Source organism: Chaetodon auriga, chromosome 19 (genome assembly GCF_051107435.1).
Source record: "Chaetodon auriga isolate fChaAug3 chromosome 19, fChaAug3.hap1, whole genome shotgun sequence".
Taxonomy (NCBI): domain Eukaryota; kingdom Metazoa; phylum Chordata; class Actinopteri; order Chaetodontiformes; family Chaetodontidae; genus Chaetodon; species Chaetodon auriga.
Genome location: NC_135092.1, coordinates 19332897 through 19356577, shown reverse-complemented (window position 1 = coordinate 19356577; position 23681 = coordinate 19332897). Strand labels below are relative to the sequence as shown.

General features: G+C 45.4%; 1 protein-coding gene across 4 annotated transcripts in view; it reads left to right on the top strand.

Annotated features, from left to right (window-relative positions):
- Positions 1-23681, top strand: part of arhgef28a (Rho guanine nucleotide exchange factor (GEF) 28a) — a 39387-nt gene that overhangs the window by 5660 nt on the left and 10046 nt on the right. The window contains exons 3-32 of one of the 4 annotated variants that reach the window (XM_076758791.1): positions 3048-3192; positions 3284-3652; positions 6536-6725; positions 6938-7127; positions 7530-7599; positions 9036-9082; positions 9317-9389; positions 12359-12459; positions 12554-12825; positions 12900-13077; positions 13167-13278; positions 14329-14415; positions 15306-15348; positions 16378-16479; positions 17472-17595; positions 18396-18531; positions 19189-19244; positions 19360-19420; positions 19548-19683; positions 19771-19886; positions 20079-20219; positions 20398-20648; positions 20739-20864; positions 20951-21068; positions 21191-21445; positions 21536-21612; positions 21790-21968; positions 22069-22160; positions 22268-22453; positions 23264-23499. In XM_076758791.1, coding sequence (XP_076614906.1) covers positions 3048-3192; positions 3284-3652; positions 6536-6725; positions 6938-7127; positions 7530-7599; positions 9036-9082; positions 9317-9389; positions 12359-12459; positions 12554-12825; positions 12900-13077; positions 13167-13278; positions 14329-14415; positions 15306-15348; positions 16378-16479; positions 17472-17595; positions 18396-18531; positions 19189-19244; positions 19360-19420; positions 19548-19683; positions 19771-19886; positions 20079-20219; positions 20398-20648; positions 20739-20864; positions 20951-21068; positions 21191-21445; positions 21536-21612; positions 21790-21968; positions 22069-22160; positions 22268-22453; positions 23264-23499 — 4269 coding nt within the window. The remainder of the gene's footprint in view (positions 1-3047; positions 3193-3283; positions 3653-6535; positions 6726-6937; positions 7128-7529; positions 7600-9035; positions 9083-9316; positions 9390-12358; positions 12460-12553; positions 12826-12899; positions 13078-13166; positions 13279-14328; positions 14416-15305; positions 15349-16377; positions 16480-17471; positions 17596-18395; positions 18532-19188; positions 19245-19359; positions 19421-19547; positions 19684-19770; positions 19887-20078; positions 20220-20397; positions 20649-20738; positions 20865-20950; positions 21069-21190; positions 21446-21535; positions 21613-21789; positions 21969-22068; positions 22161-22267; positions 22454-23263; positions 23500-23681) is intronic. The other 3 variants (XM_076758792.1, XM_076758794.1, XM_076758795.1) reach the window with 3 other exon arrangements.

Genomic DNA, 23681 nt, shown 5'->3' with positions numbered 1-23681 from the left:
CACAGGCTGCAGATCTAGTGTTGTTTTTCCCCTCTGAATGGCCAAAAACATGAGGAGATTATAATCATGTCACTGGCGTATGCTTGGATTTGTTGTTCTACTGAAAACAGATATGAATACCCACCAGTTATTGTGTTATATTAAGATAATCTACGGAGCACAAATGTCTTTTAGATGTGTACCAAACTCCTTTTGCATTTGTGAGAAACTTCCTCATGTTTATGTTCCATAATTAACTGCCCATATGGGAGGCGTGAAGTGAAACCACAAGGTGTTGAATATTTCATTGTTACTGGATCAGTTTGTGTCAAGATAAGGCTGCGGGGAGAAGGTCATGGATCACATCTGTCTGACGTCTTATCGCCAGCCAGCCGTCCTCCTTCCTCTTCCCCAAGGCGCCGCTGATACAGTTAGGATCAAGCAAATTCTGTCAAAGATCAAATTGCACCTGTGTAAACCAATATTACCTGAGGTTGGGACAATTGAGTGGGAACTACAGCCTTCTTGGAGGAGTGAAAACAAAATCAGAAGATATTAAAAAGAAGTGTTCACATATGTTTCCGTGTCTTTTGAAGGCACCTAAATCTAATAGCTGAAGGACAATTTCAAAGAATGAAACAGCAAAGATAGAGAATAGATGAAGCTCCTTGATGCTGCTTTGATATATCAGAATACATCTTGTCCAGAAAGTCCCTCCAGTGCAAAAGATGAATAAAATGCAGTTGTTAACTTTGAAAACATAAAGATATTCAGTTGCATTTTAATCAAAGTGTAAAAGAACTACTGATGTCTCGCCGGCCTTGTAAGAAATCAGGAAGGCTGCACAAACCACAGGCTCTTATCTTTATGTTAGGCGGAAAAACAATCATTGATAACATTAACAGTGATAAGTGTGCACTAAGTGGCACTGCAGCGAACCACTTAGTGCACACAAGAAGCTGAGAAACTGCAGCGTGAGACTTCCATTATCAGTCCAAACCAACAGCCTGCTAATGCAAGAGGTCAGTTACATTTCTACCTTTGAACCGTTATGGACTGGACTCAAGTAGCAACTCTTGAAAGCTCCAGGAGTCCAGGGGCCAAGCAGTACTGATATCAGTTTGGAGGCTCAGTCAGGGATGCAGACTGTATGCTAGCTCTATTATTGATTGGTTAGCCAGGGGCAAGATGGTATTTCCTTATGAGGTTATGTAAGAAATCTTTCACCTGTAATTCCATTAACAAGATGCATTTTGAAAATAACATCATGTAGCCTTTATCTGTGTCCTTTTCCAGGCAGCTTGCTTTCTCACTGCACCCCTACATGTACTTCAATGGCCAAATCTAAAAGAGTCATAGAGTAGGAATGTGTTCATATTTGCATTCAGTAAATCTTAGTTTCGTATTTTGTTTTTATTGAACACGCTAAGGGTGCCGATCTTGGTCTGACAGTCAGTCCACCACCATGTCTTCAATTTTCTTTATGATCAAATACCTGCAAGACTATTGACGTTTCCATCAGCCTCATGTTAAGTCCACATGTACATGGGTGTGTTTTCAAAAAGGGTTTTTCCTCCTTCGTTCTCAACAAAAAAAAAAAAAAAAATCCCGTCCACACAAGCACTGTTTAAAAAGAAAACTTTGTCCATACGAAAACACAAAAACACAATTGAAGCACTGTCAAGACCAATGTCAAACCGACAGGTGGCGATATATCCAGAACCATGTTGGCCAAAACCATTTCAGCCAATCAGAAGCCTGAAAACAAGCTGCCATGGTGAAGGCATGACCCATCTTCGCCATGGTAAGATTTGTAAATTTGTGACTGGGTCTTGTCCACAATGAGCTTATGAGCATATCAGCATGTGGATGTTAGCATTCGCTGCAGTTCAGCCTCACAGCTTCTAGTGCGGATGTAGACTCTTGTTTAGAGATAATGATGTAAATTCTCTTCAATCCATACACTGTCTAAGCTATAACTATCAACTGTAAATGCTTCATTCCATTGTTCTTTCGTCCAAAATGTTGCAATAATTAAGACTCAGACTCAGTAGTCCATTGAGAAGCCACCAAATGCTGCGTCAGCTGGCTTGAGAAATGGTGACATCCTTCATGTGTAAAGAAATACTGACGTAGGCCCTAAAAATCCATTTTGACAGGATGCCTCTGCCTAAAGCACAGTTAGAAGTAAAGACAAATTAAGGATGACCCCATCAGTCACAGGATAATACCCAGAGCTGAGCACAAGAAAACAGAAGATAAGGATATTGCTCAAACGTGGAACTCCAAGTATGCGGTCCCTCTTGAACTTGAAAGATACTCTGAGCTAACCCTCTTCTAAAAGTCAGGCTGTGGAGAAAACGAATGCTGGGCAGGGGAAGTAAATCTTGTGGTTCCCGTATGTGGTAATCTATAGTGCTATTGAGGAGAAAAACATTTACTTTGTTATGTCAGTGATTAAGAGGCACCACTCTCACTCCCCCAGCATGTTGCAATGCTGATGTTAAACGCTGCAGAAACCTATTGGGTGCAGTGAAACTGCAGTTTGGGTTCACAAACACGAGCTTCTTCTCTATGAAATTTCTGCTCCTCTCGGTCCTCCACGTCCTCAGCAGATGGTGGACTCTTTGGGTGATGCTGGAGAAGGCAGGGTTTAGATGAGGTCAATGAAAAAACAAGGTCAGTGATGTAACAGAAATAATGAATCTCATTATGAAGGTGGATCATGAAGTAGACGCTCAGTGGGATGCAGCTCGCTCCCGCTGTGAGAAAAGAACCGAGGTTTTCTTTTCTCCCTGCTGCCCCATTTTTACTGCTTCCATCCAGTACAGTGAACCAGACTTGAATGTGTCAGCAGGGTGACATGAAAAGACACTTTCCTTCAAGAGAAAGCTGCATATTCAACACCTCTTTTTCACTTTTATTTTGAGCTATTACGATATCATAACTCTGTGCATGATGATCTTCACTTTACATTGGCTGTAAGTGATGATCGAGACTGCGGATTATCCACTTCTGTTGTGTTGTGAAGGCACTTAAATGTATTGATTTTCCTCTTCTCATCTCAGGGACAGGTGGAGGCCCATGTGAGGCTACAAGCCTACGCTCCTGAAGAGGCAGAGTTTTATGTTGTTCTACAAGGCTCTACACTCACACATGTGACGGCAGCAAAAAGAGGAGACGATGGACTGACCCTCTGCTTCACAGCTCCCGGTATGTCCTCAGTAGACCTCTAACAACGCTCAGCTTTCTGTCCTTGCCTATCATTGTCTCACTGCTCCCCACCACTCTCTATCTCCCATAGGCCACCCCCTTGTGGAAGCTGTCACTGTCACAGCCTACTTTTACGCAGAGGACCAAGTCAAACCGTTAGATGGTGAAGCGTCTCTTCAGTACCTCAGGGACGTTGCCCAGGAGGCCGCAGAGTACCTTTGTGCAAACAGGGACCGGCTCGGCCCCCAGAGCTACCTAGAAGTCCTGAAGAGGTTTTCCACGTGGGCTGATGGGGAGCTCTCTGCTGAAGGGTCGGACTGCAGTGAGGAGGATGTGCGGCTCAGACGACGTTCAGGTGATGAAGCTGGCCTCAGGGAGCTGGATGAGAAGATCACGCAGGCCATGGCCAACATGGATTATCCGCAGCAGTGGAAAAACACTGACGGCGAGCCAAGAGAAGGTAACAGGAAGTGAAAGTGTAACTCACAAGCTGGTTTTTATCGAGGTAATTTTGAAGCCCCTCCGGTCACTGCCTGTTACCGACACTTTTAAAGCACACTCACGTCCTAGTTTGTGCTCCGCTGCATCCTGGATCACAGAAAAACCACAGAGGTCAAATATCAGGGATTCCCCTCCGCTCAGCAGATATGAGGAAATCTGCTGGCTTTTTTTTTTTCTCATGGAGATGTTGCCAGCGGCTGGTTCACTAAATTCAGAAGCATGATCTGTGGTTTAACTCCAGTGTTATCTAATCACAGTTTTGGTCTTGTTTGCCCAGGTTTTCAGATATCCGTCCTGTTTTCATGAGCTGGCTGGTCTGTCCATTGTCCACAGTAAAGGGGACACTGTCGCAAAGATATATTAATGTTGATTTTGTTAACCCTTAGATGCAGAGATCATTCAGACCTACATGTTTCCACAAGGGGGTCAAAAGTGACCTGTGTTAGAATCAAGGGTTTGGTTCATAGTGAAAATATATCCTCATATTTTTGCTCAAACCTGATTTTCACACGAGCATAACTGAAAGTTTGTAATGTTCATTCATCATTTTCATCATCAAATGATACCTCTTGAAATCATTAGTGTGTGTGTCTGAGTTATGCCATTAAGCTGCAAGGCTACTTAGGTATGGCAATCTGCAACTACAGTAACATCAGCTAGCAGGCTAATGTTAGCTCTCTGTGAAGTGGGGTGATTTAATTATGACTGCAGATTTTCTTTTTTAAAGAGTAAATCTACCAAACAGCTGTCAATTTGTGAGGCAAGAGAAGAATCACATGTAAAGTTGTCTTGCTGTGTAGAACAATGAGGGTCAGCAGTAATGTGAATGACAGTTGAGTCGTGGTGCACAGTAAATACTGCTTATACCTAACAAAGGTGACAAATCCCTCAAGATTTCCACAGGAAATCTTTCACCCTCAGATATCTCAAAACATGGTCAAACCAAAACTATACACCACAAGGTGTTTTTGTAATCTTTGTCAACGGGCCTTTTAAGGAACAACAATGTGAATCCTTCAGGTTAATGTCATCGCAGCGGTGTTCTGGTGTTCAGGAGGTTTCAACCCGGACATGAGCTCTGATTGCACAGCCCGACTCTGTGATCACATGATGAGCAGGACCAGCCGGCCGTCCGGCCAGAGGCCGCTGTGCTCCAGAGAAGGAGCAATTACTGCCATTATGCCTTCTCAGTCAGATCAGAGTTGTCTTGCAGACCTCTGTGTCTATTAAATCAACTCCCACGATCCTCCTCTGCACTGCACTCCTCTAACTCTGCACAGCTGTGTCAGAGTTATGTTATTTATGATGTTTCATTTCAAAGCAGCGCAGTCTCTCCTCATCCTGAAGAGAGGAGGGTGAAACACTCGCAGCATGCCAAGGTATTACTGAACATATTGAACATACTGTAGGTGCATTTTCACTGAGAGTGAAAAACAGTGAGGACATCACATGCCCGAGTATGGAAAGGTATACCGACCTGATAGAGGTGGTGCAGTTCTCCCTCTGCTGAAGGCTGCTTACAGCGTTAGTGGACACTGTCTCGTAGACAGCAGTGCAGCACATGTACAGTATATGGCTTGTTTGGAAAAAAGCAAATGTCCATGCAAAACATGGGCGAGGTTCAGATGCAAAGTAGCTGTCAGCCTCTTGTCCCTCAGTGCTCTATTTACTGGTCTGTTTGACAATGACATTGTTGTTTGCTGAACTTTGCCTGAAGAGCATGTTCAGCGTTCACTCCTCCTCTCAGTTGGATGAAACTGGGTCATAATTAACAGCGCCATTGTGGAGGTGACGGGCCGTTTCAGTTCATCTCAGGGCTCCAGGAGCAAATTGGAGGGAAAAGAGAAAATAAGAGTTGAATTCTTCTGCGCATTGTTCACGGGTTTGAGAGATGGCACCATGGCAACCTTCAGCTCTCACCCACACTTACAGGGAAGGCCCAAAGATAAAGTACCTCTGGACTCTAAAACAGCCTTTCATCCCGAGCTTACAGAGCAACAAACGCAGGTTAAAGCATCAGTCAGTCACAGCGAATCAGGATTGCATATACGCCCTTAAACGTACTGTCTCTGCTCCTTTAGACTCTCCTGCACACGAAGCTACAGGCAGCAGTTTTACAGCAGGTGTTGACTCGGTGAAACATCCAGTTTTTCTGGATCATAATTTTTTTAATATACTGCAGAACTTGCGTAACCCAGAGCACTACATTCCTCCATCTGTACAGGTTGTAACTGTCTTACATTCCGTACATGTGCAGCAGACGATCTGTACGTCTGCACAGAGCTGAGGCAGCATGTGTAGAACGCCACACCGTGATCAACATGAGCACTGAGGGAAAGGTTTTCTTTACACACGTATTATTAGCCAATGCTGGATTTTTGTGCCTGATGCTGATAATCGAGATGTATGGAAAGTTTTTTTTTTTTTAGGAATCGTGACCAAAACTCATACTAAGCAGGCTATTTTACGGTTGGAAAATCAATGTCAGCGCTCTCTGGTGGTCAAACTATGTAATGCTGACACTGTTTAATTTGCATACACACATTTGCACACACCAGGCCCACTTCATTATCCACTCAGAAATATGTAAAGTTTCTTAATTACCTCAAGCTTAGTTTATCATTTTTTATGATGAGCAAATATGGGCTGATGTTTATTGACCTGGCCGATTTATCAGTCGAGCTATAAATGTTAGTTTTGAATATAGTCCAGTATGGTCCTCGTATGGACTTGCCACATAGCCATTAGGTTGCAGATGTTCAGTATGGTTCCTCATTGATTCCAGGTAAAACCACAGTTTTCCCGCCTGCTCGTCATTCCCTCCTCTCTGTCTCCTCTCCAGCGGCTGAACTTCAGCCTAAAGAAACCCTCCTTCACCTCGCAGTGCGCTTGGGTTTGGTCCATCTCTCCCGTTTCTTAATTCACCAGCCGAGAGGTCAAAGGGCATTGACCTTACCCAATCAGGAGGGGGACACACCGCTCCAGCTGGCTCAGAGGGACGGACAGCATGCCACGTTCAGGGTGCTGACAGCGTAAGGCCACGATTCAATCTGCTGTCTCTCGTTTGAGACAATATGACTGTAAAACCAAAGTACATATTTCAAGTAGTATGTTCTCCAGTTTATTAGTTAAGTAGCGTCCGGAAGCAGCAGAGGCTCCTATCTCATTAAATTCCCTCCACGTTGACCTCTCATCCTGTGGTTTGTATTCTGATTGTGGGTCCTTCGTTGTCTCTCCTCATCAGTCGTCCTGGTCCTGCAGTCGGCCCTGTTCCAGGTGTGTGGTGTGTGTGGTCCGACAGCTCCTGCATGCTCAGGTTTTGCCCTGCGATGGATTCCCTGACCTTGACTGTGCGACAGACACCCGGCAGCTGCCCCCAGGATGCCATCACAGTCCTCCGAGACAGACTGGGAGACCACGGCGTCCTCAAACTGGTGAGAGCAAACCACCTTTATTTAAAATGCTTCCTGTTATCACGTCTATGATATAATATAGGACAGAAATGACTTAAATATTCCTGCGTTCTTGCGGTTGATGTAATGTCTGTTGCTGTGGAGATAAGGCCATTTGCACAGGTTGTGTTCGGGCCTGCGTAAACAGCGAACCCTTGACTCTCACACTCTTTAACGCGCAGTCAGACATTTTGATAAGAGTTGAGCAAGTAACCGCAAACAGTGCAGCTATGGCAGCTTGTGAGTCAGAGGGTGACATGAAAAGGACAGACAGGCCAGGGTGCAGAGACAGTAACGTGAATGAACTTCTTGCTTTTAGTCATTGATGCCTTTGATGTGACTTACAGTGCGACAATGTGAACATAAGATCTGTTTTTGCTCCAGATCAAAGTACTCAAAGCCGATCACGAGGTAGACGAGACATGCAGAGATGAATTCCCTCCTAGTGATGAAGGTAAGGTGACTTCTTAAACGCCTGTTTACAGTGGACACTTTACACCTTCAGACTTATTTGCTGTCATCTGATATTGAGTTTTGTAGTGAGTAAGAGATGTGTCATGAGCTGCTTTTTGTAGAATTACGTCAAGAAATTCTCAGTAGAATCAGTGATTTTTGGAATCAAAAGTGCACACAGGATTCAACTATACTAACTGTAAATAAGTATGACTCAGCTGTAATCAACAGTGTGTTTACCCACGATGCCCCTGCATGAGGCATCACCTGCATACTCCCTCATGTGCCGCACTCTAGCTGACACATGGGTGTACCAGCTGTGTAACATAAGCTGCGACAAACAAACACCACACATATGCAGTGACAACAGCACGTAAAGACACAGAGATGTTGCTGTGACTCGTGTTTAAATCATCAGTCCATCCAGAAAGCTAATGACCAGCAATTTGGATCATCAATTAATATTCTAATTCACTTACAAAGCAGCTTCTCCGTGCTGGTTTCCTCTGTTTTATGTTCATGGAAATTGAATTTATTTTTGTTATTTTGTCTGAGAAAACAAACAATTAGAAGACGGCCCCCTCGGGCTCTGGGAAATTGTGATGGGCCTTTTTTCCCAGCTCTTTTCTTTCGCTTAATGATGAACAGATTGCTCAATAATAGAGATAATAATGAGTTGCAGCCCCAGTATTGCCATCACAGCGGTCCCTGAGCTGAGGAGCGGTGGAAAAGGAGCCACCACAGATCCACTAAAGCAAACGTTTGCTTGGTCACATCCATCACTTCCAACCTAAAGAGACTAAGAAAACACTTCCAGCAGACACCATAAAAGGCACCGTCTCCTTCTCCGTCCTCCTCGCAGAGTACAAAGAAAACTTAAGAGGCAGACTGCTTTTTTTTTTTTTTTTTGGTTTCTCCTGAGGTGACATGCTCAGGCTGGCATGCAATCACACACACACACACACACACACACACACACACACACACACACACACACACACACACACACACACACACACACAGAGGGATCTGTCAGTGCTGCCACTACCTTTTTATTTCTCTGTCTGTCTCTCCCTGGCATGCACACACACATTTGGTAGCTCTCAATTAACCCGTGGCCACTGTTTTTGGTAGCCATAGAGATGGCAGATGGCAGTATCGACTCATAAACAGAAGCAGGAAGTGTACCTCTGTATTGACCTTAACCCTGGCCCGACTTGCAGCGGCCGTCCATTAATCCTCTCGAAATAACAACCTCACGGTGGGGAGTATGTGCTCTTCCTCTGGACCTGCTGCTTTGCACGAGCACAACATCTCACTGGCCAGTTTTCCATTCCTGGAGAGTCGAGTCATATCCAGAGGACCTGACTCCTCTTGGGAGTAGGAGGAGAGTATGTCATGCATCAGCTCCTGGTAAAATATTTTTATTTTGCACAGGCATTAGGAAGGAGCTCCGAGTGGAAGAGCATGTGCTGGTGGACAACGTGAGTACACACACACACACACACACACACACACACACACACACACACACACACACACACACATATGTGGGCTTGTGGCACCGAACGTGTTGTGTGTTTATAGATTTGCCTCTTCGGTTCGTTGCTGCCTCTTTGCATGCAACGTGTGGCTGTGTTGTTTTAAAGTAAACAATACTTGAATTTTGCTAAGAGCCACGTTTCCTCTGTGTGTGTTCTTTCCTGGTTTGTTTGAAGGTTTTTGAAGAACAGCTTGTTCTGTCTTTGGACGATGAAGATGATGTAGAAGAGTACTCGTCCTCATTATCTGGTAAGTCTTTGCTTCTTGCTCTCAATCTGTCAGCATCAATCTAATGATCTACTGGAGGGATTTATGATGAATGAGTGATTTATTTTCTCAACATTTTGGCTTTGTAAACATGTTAGCTACATATCATGACAAAATAGTTTCCATTTTTAATATTATGGCAATAATATTTAAGCATCTGTCTTCCATTGCTGGAGAGTAAAGTCCTCCAGAGGACCTGATGTTGTGCCGTCAACACGACTCTTCTTTGGAGGAGTGTGAGTATGTCGTGCAGCAACTTCTGGTTACACATTTTGATTTTGCACAGGCATTAGCAAGGAGCTCCATGTGGCTTAAATGATGGAGCAGTAATCCATGAAAAAAAAAAAAAACAACTACATATTTGTGGCTGTGCTGAGCAGCAGGGTGTGGGAACAGCACATAATGAGCTGGTTGAGAAGCCCTGACTGGAATCCTTTCTCTTGTGGCGCTGGCACAATATGCAGAGCTCTGTTTTGAATCACGTCATAGGAAATCAATACACATTACGGCTTCACCAACGGGGATCCACTTCTGTCTGAGGCTGATGGGCCTGTGGAGACAGAGGGGACAACATGTGGCGAAGGGCCGCTGCAGGAGGACACAGGTTTGGTACACTGGGTGCACGCTCCACCAGGTGAGCTGACCCTGACCAGCAGTTTTCTTTGGTTTTTGCTGGATCTTCAGGCGGTGCGGGCTGAGGTCTTTACCCGGCTGGCTTCCACTCTGACTCAGTCTGAGCGTCCAGGAATCTGCCCTGTCACTGGGACAAAGACAGGAATGGGGTCAGGCTTGTCCCACTCAGACTCTGTCTGAGCTTCGAGATGCCCCCTCTCTGGCCTGTCGCCCTGAACTCCCCTCCCCCGACTCCCCCTGGACAGTGGAGCTCTGTACTTGATTGAGAGGGGGGATGTTAACAAGCTCAAATGTCGGAGGCTTACAAAAGCTGACATTTTAGGTGAGCCACATGCATTAACCTTGAATTCTCAGGGCTGTATAAGCTCAGCCAGCACAAACGCTCACGGGCTAGTGAAAACTTTGAGGATGCTCAGATGTTTGAGGCCTTGCCATGGTTACCGTGAGTGCTAATTTCCTGTGTGTTGTTGTGGAAGAATGAGGAGTTTGTTGTAAACTCTAGAGGGACTCTGCCGCTGCTGAACGGAGCCCGTAAACATTGTGAGCATTGACTGAAGTGTGTGTGTGATGATGCGTCTGTGAAGCAGTGGTGAGTGACACCACAGGGCCGTTGATCCCAGTGTTTCCCCCATAAGCACACTGCAGATTCTTCGGCGTTGCTCAAGTCGTCACTCACCGCTGAGCTGAATATTTTTGTTGTGATGAGAGTGCCTCGAGGTCGCTGTGGTGCAAACTTGTCATTCAGAGTTATTGTTTTTTCCAGATCTGTTGAAATGATCGTGAGGCTTTCACTGGTTTCACTGACATAACTCAGTGTGTGTCAGTTATTGTTGGAGCTCGCCGGTGTGACAATTAGTCTAGCAGCTGAGACTGGTGCCGCTTCAATCCGTCGCCGTCCTCTAAGCTCAACAGAGAGCAGGTTTTTGTGTCTGCGTGTAAAGAAACCAGGCAGATAGAGACATACAGAGAAGACGTCTGCCTCGCATGTTTGAGCTCGGTGCTCGCGGCTTCACTGTGTGCGAGCAGCAGGGAGGAAATGCCTCTGTGATGCCCAGGATTTCCCTTACATTAGTGCAGGCATGGCTGTTCAGACATCAAAGTGTGGGTGGAAAGTGCACAGAGAGCGATGAAAATGGCTTCTCATCAACAGAGGTAATTTTCCACATTGTTAAAGTAGAAATACCATCCGCCACTCTTGTAGATATGTAATCATGCCAGCAGTGGAACATATAACTGTACATACTGTACACATTTACTTTACTCAGGCACTTTATTTAAGTACATTTGTAGGTGCTTTAATTTTGCTTTATTCTTCTCTGTAGCCTACTTGTACTCCACTACATTTCAGAGGAAAGGAGTTAAAATTAGCTCCACCTTAACCAGGTTTAACATCAAAACACTGTTTACATGTTAATGCATATAAATCCATTCAAATATATGTGATCACCTTGTTAAGCATTTAGCTACACAACAAATTCACAGGCAGGTAATGTTCAAGTTGCAACCTCTGGGGCTGAAAATGAAGCCTGGAGGCCCGGTGATGGCGCCATGCTCGCCGCCCCTAAAGCCTCGCAGCTAGTGTGGCTAAAAATAAAGAGGATTCTGCACAGAGGAGGTTTCAGTGATACTGATAAATGCTGGTTTTAAAGAGCTCAAACACAATCCAGATGTTGAAATCATGGTCTTTTTTTTTATCTATTTGTGAATATCACAAAGGGAACATGTACATAAATATCGTTAAGCAAATAAAAGAGAACAGAACTCAACACAAGTCCACAAATAAAGCTTTTTTTCCAGGCTGCTGGTGATGTCGATATGCGAAAACAAACCTTTAAAGGTCAAACAGGGAGTGGGTGTCTCATCGCATTTGACATTTAAGCAATGAAAGATCAATGAATTACGGCGTAATGATCCCAAATTACTACTACAGAATGAATGAGAGCAGAAGGCTTATCAGAACTGAAGTAAATCTGATTTGATGGTCCAGTATTATGTCGTGTTTATTTTCTGTGTCTGCCGAAGGTTTTCTTCTTTATTATTGATGTGTTTTCGTCGTCCGCTGTGAGACAGAGACATGTCTTCAGATATCTGGAGAGCTGCTCTGTGTATTCCCCCAGACGTTTAAGTATCTGGCTGATGTTGAGATGAATAATGGTAATGAGAAGTGGCTCCTCATCGTGTTCTGCGGCAGTAAATCATCTGATGGAATAAAAACAAGCTCCTAGTAAACATCTTGTAAAGTACTGCAGAGTCAAAGAGAAGTTTGATTATAAACCACACTGAGGCTTCACTGGGGTTGTACTGTGTGTTTGTTACAGTTAACGGGCATCCCATGCAGCCCAGTGGAGTCCAGGACCAGTTCACCCAGCGTGCTGCAGACCCTCTGCTCTCCATGATCAGCAGCAGCGATCAGACACAGGTCGTACCACCTGCCTTTACACCCACAATTAGCATTTAATCTTTGCTTTTTTAATTTATCGCTTCCTTCTTTTGCCCCCCCCCCCCCACCTCAGGTGCAAGATGCAGACATCAAGTACAGCGTCAGTGGAGTGACCGGGGACAGCACGGGGACGGACGGCGGGTTGTGGGACACGGTGGACTCAGAAGTTCTCCTGCTGGCCACTGACACTCCTCCTCCCTGTTCAGAAGACTTCCACCCCCCCGCTGTTCACTGCTCGCCCCCCCTGTCCCCCGCCGACCAGGCCCTCGCCAGGCTGAACCGCCCCCCCTCCTTTGAGCCGACCCATCAGGGAGAAAGTCCACCCATGGACGCCTGCGACCTCAGGTATTAGATGACTTTACGTTTCCTCCAATCAGAAGGCAGCGTCCATGTGCTGACCGGCTCTTCCATTCCTCCAGTCCCAGCCTCGTGGCTCTGGAAGTGGACAGCGAAGAGGACAGCACCGAGCCAAAGTCTCCGCTTTCTCCACCCTCGTCGGATGTCGAGAAAAGTGAAGACAAAACCTTTCCTCCCTCCCCTGATCTCACGTGCACTCGCAGCCAATCCGCATCCTCGGCATGTGAACACGGCACAAAGGTGAATCACCACCTCAGGCTCTCACGCTTTCGTCAAACGCTGCTTCTCACATCAGTCTTATGCTTCAATTGGTCTTTTTCCTTGTCCAGGCACTGGGTGACCAGGGGATCCGACTGCGCTCCTATTCCTACTCGTCTCCCAAAATCAGTTTGCGTCCTGCTCGTTTTGCCCGGGACAACCACGCTTCAGACGTCCCACCTGGTCAGTAACACGGGCTGTTCACTCCTTCGCAGTTAGAAATGTCGTCTAGTCACATAACTAACAAGGCTGCCACGAACTAACTCCACTCGTTTGGTGTCATTTATGGGACAGTTTCACAAGACGGGCTGGTGCAACAGACTGTTTACACTTTGTTCATTTTAAACTAAGTTTCACCTGAATGCCTCACAACTAATATAACTGCAGTCAGCTCCCAGTAAATGCACGTGCTTAAAGAGATCGTTTGTCATTTTGGGAAATACTCCTGTTTGTTTAAGTAGTTGAGAAGAACAAAACCACTCAACTGTCTCTTGTACAACTCTGATTCCAGAAAAGTTGGGTTGCTGTGTGAAACATAAATAACAATGTGATCATTTGCTAATCCGTTTGTGACATCTACTCAACTGAAAACAGCACAAAGACAACATATTCAATGTTTTACCTCCTCAACTTCATTGATCTTTGTAAATATAAGCTTGTAATTTGATGCCAGCAACACTTACTGTTGTTGTATGAGGTTGTATGAAGCTACAGCAAGTAGATGCTTAGCTTAGCTTAGCTTAGCTTAGCTGATAGAGTGAAAACAGGGGGACCAGCTAGCCTGGCTCTGTCCAGAGGTAATAAACGAACACCTCTAAAGCGCATTAATTAAGTCTTTTTCATTCACACACTAAAGCAGAGTAAAAAAAACGACATTGTGGTTTTATGTGGGGGGGTATGAACCACACTTTTTTTTTTGACCGTGACCACCAAACAGTCTGGCGTATAATGCCCCTGAAAAACCACAACAGACAGACAGAGAGGTATTGATCTTTGCCTCAAACTCCAAGAAAGCAAAGAAAAACATTTCCCAAAATGTCAAAAATGCTTGAACACTTTCCTTCAGACAGAAGAGGATTTTAGTTTTTCTTTGTTCAAATATTCACCATGAGCCCGCAGCACTGCAGGAAAGCGTGAACGACGAGCTCTCCCTCCGGAGTCGACTGTACGCGGTGACACTTTGCAGCCTCTGTAGTTGATGTGTGAGCAGTCCTCTGTCCACTGTCCCTGTAGATGCCGTCCTCCACAGTGTCAACCACAGCCGATCTCTCCTTCAGGCCCTCTCTCTGTCTAAATCTCTGTCTCTGCTCCACCCTGGTAGTAAGTACTGGACACCTGCAGCCGTCACACTAAGGCGCTAAGGCCCAGCACATCCAGCACGCCGCTGTCAGTGTCAGCGCTCATGTGTCTGTGTGGGGAGTCAAGGTTATTACCGCAAACCGATTTATCTGCTGAAAACCAAAGTGTGGCAACATCTGACTTGATTCAAAGACAAGAAAAGCATTTTACAACCACTATAAGCAGTATTCTTGCATGAACAACATACAGGACTAATAATGCGACTAACCCAGTGAGAATTAACACCTGATGCTGCTGTTCTCTTTGTCATAGCATGTCCACAAACACACACACAGTTAGCAGCTAGCCGGGGAAAACAGCAGAGCAGACACCAACTGCTGTTTTTCTTCTCTTCATATTAAATGGAAATTGGAATGGTGAAGCTGTAATAACCTTGAGGTGTGTTTGCATGTCTGGCTTTCATAATGGTGACAGCCGTGTTGTCGTCAGTGAGCGTGGGAGAGATCACATTAGAAGTAATGAAATGGAAAGATATGAGGGCTCATCGCTTTGTCTGTCCGTGCTTTCACATGTAGTCTTCTGTCTTTGTTACGTACCTTTGGATCATCTCTGTTACTTTGCATATCAATTGTGAATCCCTCTGAAAATCTGACAGGCCTCTTCACGTATTACACGGACTCTGTATGAATGTATAATAATGATTCACTCTGAAACAATGTGAAGTGAGAGTGAAGCGTCCTTCTTTGTCAGTTTTGAATCACTTAGAATGAAATACTCTGTCCTCCTGCCTGAATTCATCTTTTTTAATGGATATCTTGGCGATATTTGGCTTTCGTTGTCCATTTAAAGAAGTGTTTTTGGGTTTTCAGACAATTATTTGAACAACTTCTCTTCATCCTCTCTGTTCACAGAGCAAAGAGCGTCCAGCATATCAGAGCAGTCACATGAAAAAAGGTATTTACGCTCCACTTTATTTTGATTCAAGTCTTGTTTGGATGACATCTTCCAGTTTCAGTGTTTCTCCTGATAACAGATGACTCAGCCGATCCCACTGGCCCTGCTCACCGGGGCTTTCGCTTATGTTTCATCAGATGTATAATCCCCGTGTCAGGAGCAACATATGACGATGACAGGTTGCTTAGTGACAGTTCTGTGAAGTCCGCTGCCGTCCTTCATGCAGCTCTTTTGTCTCGGTGCAGCAGAGCGGCTTCGTCTGTTTTGATCCTCTGTTTCTCTCCTGGTCATCACGGCGGCGCTGACGTACAGATACCAGCGTGACCCTGAGCTGCTTCCAGCCCTGTTTCTGTACAATGCCTTCGCTCTGTTGTTCATCTGTGGCTTAGCGTCATCTGCCTGTGAAGCTTATCTGTTAGACGCGACCAGCAGGACGTGGATACGTCACAATGCATGATGAAAGCACTGCAGGTCACAGAGCACAGGCTGATTATGGTTTGTGATTTCAAGTACTGCACAGCAAGCAGCGAAGGGGACGCAGAACACAAAATACAAAGTTTAAAATCAAGTATATATGTACATTTATACAAGAGCGGAGTATAAAAAAATTACTGCTAATTCATTGTAAAGCCTTTTAATACCTGACGTTGGTTCGTCTCTATCTTCTCGTGTGTGTAAAGCACTTCTTCACTGTGTTTTAGAAGTGCTTTATAAACAAAGCTAACTGATTAAAGAGGTTATCGTTTCCTCTTCCTGCCCCACTCAACCTACTTTCAGTGCAGTCATGCCAGCTGATAGAGTATTTCCTCTGCCTGTATAAATACACTAACTGACCTGCCAGCTCTCAGTAGCTCCCCCCAGTGGAAGATACCAGACAGAATGAGGGATGAAAGACTTTTCTTCTTCTTCTGCTCTTCTTGACTGAACTTGTGCCTTCTTGGTTGTGTGTGACCACACGCCTCCGCGGCGTCTCATCGGTATTAAATGGTCAGTGTGTGTCTCCGTGTGTGTGTGCGCTGTCCTTCGCAGGGAGTTTAGGTTCCGTAAGCGAGCCCAGTCAGCTGATGATGAGGGCAGCGTGGAGCTGGCAGAGTCCCTCCAACACCTCACCCTGTCCGAGTTCCTCAAAGAGTATGTGGGGGGGCGAGCCCCGTTTGAGCGCCTTTAACCGTCCACTTCAAACAAACGCTAACCAAAACTTACAGCACGTCTACCACCTGACAACAACCGACGACCTCCTCTCCTTGTTCCTTTCCTTGATTCCTACACTTTCCTCATCTCCTCTCCTCACACCTCCATCCTTTCCTTGTCTCCTATAATCTCCTTGCCTCATCTCCTTGTTTCCTCTTCTATCTCTCCTCTCCTTTCCTCTCATCTCCTTGACTCTCGTTTTTATTTCTTCTCTGCTCTCTTCTTATCTCCTTGTCATCTCCTGTCCTTCCTTGTCTCCTATTACCTTCTTGTCTTCTCTCCTCATTCTGTCTCCTCTTCTCTCTCTCTCTCTCCCATCCTCTGCTTGTTCCCCCCCACTCCTTCCCATTTCCTATTCTGTCATTGTCTCCTCACACCTCCATCACTTCATTGTCGCCTATAATCTCCTTGCCTCCTCATTTCATCTTCTCTCTCTCCCCTCTCTTCTCCTTGTTTCCTATACTCTCCTCCCCTCTCCTCCTCTAACAGCAGAGCAATAATTAAATTGTCTTTTAACCCTACGTGCACAGGTCATTGTTGTTTTGCATGTGTCCAGCCTCTAACAGTTCTAATATTCATTTTCATTTACTTCCACAGCAGAGTTGCAGAGAATGAACACATTTTTGCCACCTTTTTGTGACTAACAAAGGATTTTTCCTGTCATCACAATTAATTTTTTTAACATTTAAACTATACACTATGTAGTATCAGATGAATTAATATTTTTGGATGAACTGTTGCAGTTTGAACTAACCGAGGTCATGAACCAGTTATATGCTTGTGTACTATGAGCATATAAGAATCAACAGCTGCCAGCAGGGAGACAATCAGGCTGGCGTGAATTCTCCAACTAACACGTCTGCAAACCAACGACTGTACTGTTATCAGTTTTAAAACACAGCTGCACTGATGCTGTTTTAATTTTCCTTCAGAATTGAAGAGGAGGACTTGGATAAGTACAACATCCCGACAAAGGTGGAGTCAGAGAAATACAAAGTCATTCGTACCCTCAGTTTCCTCAAGAGCAGGATGTCCAGCACACGCAACAAGACCAAGGTAAACCACAGCTGCTCGTCGTCAAACACTCAATCTAAAAGGAAACTAGAATATCAGGGATAACTGGGGCGGCTGTGGCTCAGGAGGTAGAGCGGTCTTCCACCAATCAGGAGGTCGGTGGTTTGATCCCTGGCCTCAGCAGTCCACATGCCGAAGTATCCTTGGGCAAGATACTGAACCCCAAAAACTGTCCCCGATGCTGTTCGATCGGTCAGTGAATTCATGGGCGTCGCTTTGGATAAAAGCGTCTGCCTGGACTTCATTGTAATTGCAACTGAGCTAAACTTGGTCAAGTGTTCTGGCTGATTGAAGTTTATTAAAGTATTTATGGTATTGATTCAAACACTTTTCTAAAGGCCTGTGTTCCAGGTCTAGACTCAGGTATGGAATATGTGTCTTTCTGCTCTCTGGGATCCACAACCAGGAAACGCTTCTGGGAATAACTCAAGGTCGGAGCGACAGACCAAACATGGTGTCCGGCCTCTTTCTTTTTAATGATTAATCCTGTGTTGTAAAGTCAGCACAGACACTGGAAGCCCTCCCCGACCTGCATCTGCTGTTTATGCTGCGCTCCATTTCCTCGTCAGTGGACTTTCTTATGGTTTGGAAAAAGGCGGGGATTCCTTCCAGGCTCATTACTCACAGAGTTTACTCTGCAAACAGAAACCTGACGAAGGTCTTCACAGAAATGTGAATTAAGGCCCGCTTTGCTCGGACTTCTGAGCTGTGGTTGTCAGTCACGTTTTGCCGTGTGCCTGGCCTCTTTGTTTACGCCTATGTCTCTGGCATGGTTTTCCAAGGGGAAGGGGAAGGACAGAGAGGCCAAGGACAGGCAGCTGAATGGACATCGGTTCAACACAGGCTCCTGTTTAGGCCCCACAGTGTGTGTGGTGTGTGAGAAACCAGCATCTGGAAAGGACCTGCTGCACTGCTCCAGTAAGTCATACTTTAACTCCAGTGGTGGAATGTAAGTACGTACGTGAGGTACCTGTACTTTACTCCTCTTTTCCTCTCAGACTGCTTTACACTTCTGCTCCACTTTATCTGACAACTTTAGTTACTCGTTACTTTTCAAGAGTAAAGCTTCTAAAATGTGACGTTTTATTTATTGTACAACTGAAACGACAAACATTTCAAGGGTTCAGCTTGGCAGATGTTGACATTTCTCACGACTTCTCAGAGTTTTTACAAACCAAACGATCAATCGGGAAAACAATCAGCATTATTTAAATAATGAATTACATTCCTATAAAAAATGTTCAAAATGAGCTCCACTTCAACCAACTACCACAGTAAAGTCCTGCTTTTACATAAACATATGAAACAATAATAGCCACAGGGGGCATTTTTCTGTACTGGGTACTTATATTCTTAATATTCTAATATGTTTTCCTGATTATTCTTACATACTTTTAATTCCTGCATTGAAAATGTGACTTGTGGCAGAGTGTCTTTAATCTGTGGTCGAGTAGTTTTACTTCAGTAAAAGATCTGAGTACTTGCTCCGTTACTGCATAAAACAAAGCAGCTTATATGTATGTTTTGCTCACACAAAATGTACCGTACATAGACTTAAATGATCTTTGTTCCCAGGCTGCACTGCTATCGTCCATAAGGGCTGTAAGGACTCTGTCCCCCCATGTCTAAAGGTGAGTACTGTCTTGAAATGTTGGAATAAAAGTGCTTTGAAGTGCTCGTCCTACTGGAGCCTGTCCTTGTGTCAGTTGTTTATATGCTGTACCCGCTCTCATTTGTATTACTTAGAAACTTCAGGATAAGTATGCGGTCGCCATGGTGAAGAACAGGACAGCATCCCTCCCACAGAGTGAGTTCAAACCACGACGGTCAACAATCCTGCTGTCAAGCACTCGCAGTGCTGCGGGTGAGATTTCCTGTTTCCCTGCGGTCGCGCTCGGGGTGATTATTGTTAATTCTCTTTGCTTCTGCCACAGATTTCACTGTGAGAGAGAATCCTCCTCAGTGCGTCATCCCCATCTCTACCTCGCTCCCCATCATGGCCCCCAAGGAGAGGAAAGACACTGCGACCCAGTCATGCCCCCTCTCTGGGAGTTTCCCGAACAGCGACAGGTCATAAAGCTCTCAGACTTCATTAATGACGTGAGGTGATATTGGTAGTTATCCTAAGGCTTATCCATGTTCTTCTCTGTGTAACAGTCGACTCAGTGAGAGTTCAGAGACAGAGTCTGATGCCTCGAAGGTGACCAGCCGGTCAGAAGAGCTCCTGCCGACTCCACTGTCCTCCACCTCCACTGACTCGTCCTTCGGAGAAGGTCAGAGATGAATAAGGCTAAATGTTGCACATTTAGTTTCCAGCTTCAGTGTGTTGAATACTGACATTACTTCAAGTTGGGCTGATGTATTTGTAAATTTGTATTAAGACTCCTTTTAGTACATTAAGCTCAGTGAAAGTTCTGAACACTGATTAATGACACTTTTGTTTCTGCGCCTCTCTCCCTCCACAGACTACGTGGACGCACACATCCACAGCGACATGTCAGCCGATGCCGTGGATTACGAGGCCGAATCGTGGAGTCTGACAGTGGAGCACAAGTTCTGCAAGAAGCAGGACAAACGAGCTGTCAAGAGGCAGGATGTTATCTACGGTAAGCAGCTGTGGGAGAACCACTGGAATGTGTCGTTTTCTGCCAGTGCCTGTATTTCATGCATAAAATTGCTGTAACCACACATCATTATCATAAATTGTCACGATTGAGTAACCGATGAGCTCTCTGGTGCGATGTAATCCACGCTTCTCTGTGACTGTTTGAACCCGTGATGCAGAGCTGATGCAGACTGAGCTTCACCACCTTCAGACGCTGCACATCATGGCCGAGGTTTTCCGCCGAGGTATGAAGGAGGAAGTGCAGCTGGATACGGAGGCGGTGGAGCGGGTCTTCCCCTGTCTGGACCAGCTGCTGCTCTTCCACCACGCCTTCTTCGCCGCCATGAAGGAGCGGCGGCATAGCTCAGCCCGGCCGCAGGGACACAAGAACTACCTCATCCAGCGAATAGGGGACGTCCTGCTCCAACAGGTCAGCCGGTCTCTTGGGACTACTTTTCTCTGTGCTGTAATAAGATGGAAACTAGTGAGGTTGTGGGTCAATGGGTGTGTTTCTGTGCAGTTTTCAGATGAGAATAGAGAGAAAATGAAGCAGGTGTATGGAGACTTCTGCAGCCGTCACAACGAAGCGGTCAGCTTTTTCAAAGAGCTCCAGCAGCATAACAAGAGATTTCAGAGCTTCATCAAGGTACTGAACCAAACGTGTCTGCTTTTAGCTCTGATAACAGTCTGCTCAGGGACACGTAGCTGAACTTTTGGTGCTACTTTTTCAAGCAACAAGGCAACAATTCTTTGGTGAAACGGAGGGAGATCCCAGAGTGCATCTTGCTGGTAACCCAAAGGATTACAAAGTACCCGGTGCTGCTGGAGAGGATCCTACAATATACTCAAGGTCAGTCATGTGCTGCCCTCTGCTGGCTGCACGGTCACAACAGCCAATATTTCAGTTGAAAATGTCCAATGAAACATGACTCTCTTCCAGTCTTCATGCATTTTTCCTCTCTGACCCCTCAGAGGAAACGGACGAGCACGCCGACCTCTCCAAAGCGCTGGCTCAGATTCGGGAAGTGATCGCAGCCGTGGACCTCAGTGTCAGCGAATACGAGCGGCATCAGAGGTTACAGGAAGTGTGGCACCGCATGGAGAACCGCAGCGCGGCCAAGCTGAAAAACGGCCACACCTTCCGCAAGCAGGACATGATGGGGCCAGGACAGACGCTCAAGCACCAGGGCCTGCTGCTGTGGAAGACCGCCACGGGCCGGCTGAAAGGTGACGCCGGCATGTACTTCCTGTTTGTATTGTTTGCATGTTATTTTTGCGCCCTTCTAACACAATTTCCTGCTTATCCTCATGTGACAGATGTTCTGGCGCTGCTTCTCACAGATACAGTCATCTTCCTGCAAGAAAAAGATCAGAAGTACACATTTGCCACTGTGGTACGCACTCATCAGTTACATGGGATTGATCTCAGAGATGAACACCTGCAACAGCAATCAGCCGAGGCTCTGTTACCATTCTACACCTTATTACCTGTTCAGTTTTATGTCGTTTATCACATGAAATCATATATTCTTCACATTCTATATGTTTCCTCCATTGTTACCTTGCTTCAGGATCAGAAGCCTCCAGTCATCGCCCTGCAGAAGCTAATAGTGCGAGAAGTAGCCAATGAGGAGAGGGGGATGTTTCTGATCAGCGCATCAGCCGCCGGCCCAGAAATGTACGAGGTGCACACATCATCCAAAGAGGAACGAAACACCTGGATGAGGCTCATCAGAGAGGCCGTGGAGAGGTGTGTTTGATGTGTGTAGACTGAGGAGGAGGATGTTGAGAAGTACATAGTTCACCAACTTTGAACTGTGTAACCTTCAGTTAATGTTTTCTCTGCTCAGCTGCCCGGAGGAGGAAGAGGAATACACGAGTGAGTCTGAAGAGGAGAAACGAGCTGCTGAGGCTCGTATTCAGAAGATCCACAAGTTCCAAGGTATTTGGAAACCCGTGACGTCATTTATGTGTTGTTTTTAATTCACGCCCTTGACTGTTTTCTGCCCCCGAGTTCTCACTTCACAATGCTTCATCTGTGTGCATCAGAGAGCCTGGTGAGCCGGGACCAGCAGATCTGCTCCAGCCTGGAGGAGAAGCTGCAGGTCTACGCAGAGCTCTGTGCTCTGAGTGGGAGGACGGATGCTTCGCCGGCCGAGGCGCGACTGCTCGTCCAGCCGCACTCGGAGGAGCTGCCCCAGGCCGCCGCGTTGCTGACTGCAGCTCTGCAAGAGGGTGAGACGCTTTAAAAATACTGTACGCTGCAGGGACAAACAGACGTACAGTGAAGCTGTGGAAAACGAGGAAAAAATAGATCATAAATTGGGGTTTGCAAGATTTTCTTACAACAGTAATGTTTTACTTTGAACACGTTTTATTCATAAGCATTAAACAAACAGAAGGACAGTCTGTGTGAGTGTGTATTAATGTACAATATTTGTCAACAGTTGTTACTTTCTATACAATGAAGACATATTTTATGTTATTCCAACTGTGTTTTACTATATAAGTACATATTCCTATATATACTTGCGGATGCCCACAGGAGAAGCTGTAATACTTATATGAACGCTGTAAAAACTACATTTCAGTGTGTTATAAACCATCTATTAAATGTTTAGTAATGCTTCTAGCTGCTAAAAAGGGGCTGTTAAAGTTAAGTGTAGTAATAAATTAGTAGCTCATGTCAAACATCTTTCAATGTAATCACAGTTGTTTTCCAGTATTTCATATATTGCTCACCTAATTATCTTGAGACAGAGGTGAGTTTCTTCACACAGTTTATGCCACTGATTGGTTGCAGAGTATTTTAAAGGTGGTAATATATGTGGTATGATTTTTCTCAGGTATGATGTGGCAGCAGAGCTATCCTCTTCAACTTCAGCTCATTATCTCTTGAACAATGTCTTGTGAGCATAAAGATACTAAAGGGCCAAGCTCAGAAAATGTTGAGACACTGTTTCTACCACGCTGTCTGCAGCATTTGTTTTGTCCCTGAGGACCAAGTCTTCGTTTCACATTTGCTCTTTTTTTGTTGTTTCCCAGCTGAGAACCTGAAAGCCACTCTGTCATCCAAGTCCTGCTGTCCATCGAGCCAAAGCTCAGACTCGGACACAGACTCCGTGTTTCCTGTCAGTCCTGCTCCACCTGCACAGCCGCCCTCAGACTCTGAGGCCTCACCTGAAAACCCTGACGCCAGCGAGGGGAGCTGGACTGAGCCCTTTGTGCTCGAGTCCCCGACTCTTTTGCAAAACACAGACTCCAATGACATCGACATCAAGGTACAGCAGAGTTTCTAGTATATAAAATGTATTTAGCTTAGAGCGATTCTTGTATGACCCTATCATATAAATAAAGATTGCGGATTAAATAGGTGTTTTTGAGTTAAATATTGATGCAGCAATTTGATATAATGTTTTTCCATTACTGCAGTTGTGATGGTGGAGGTACACTCGTATTGCAG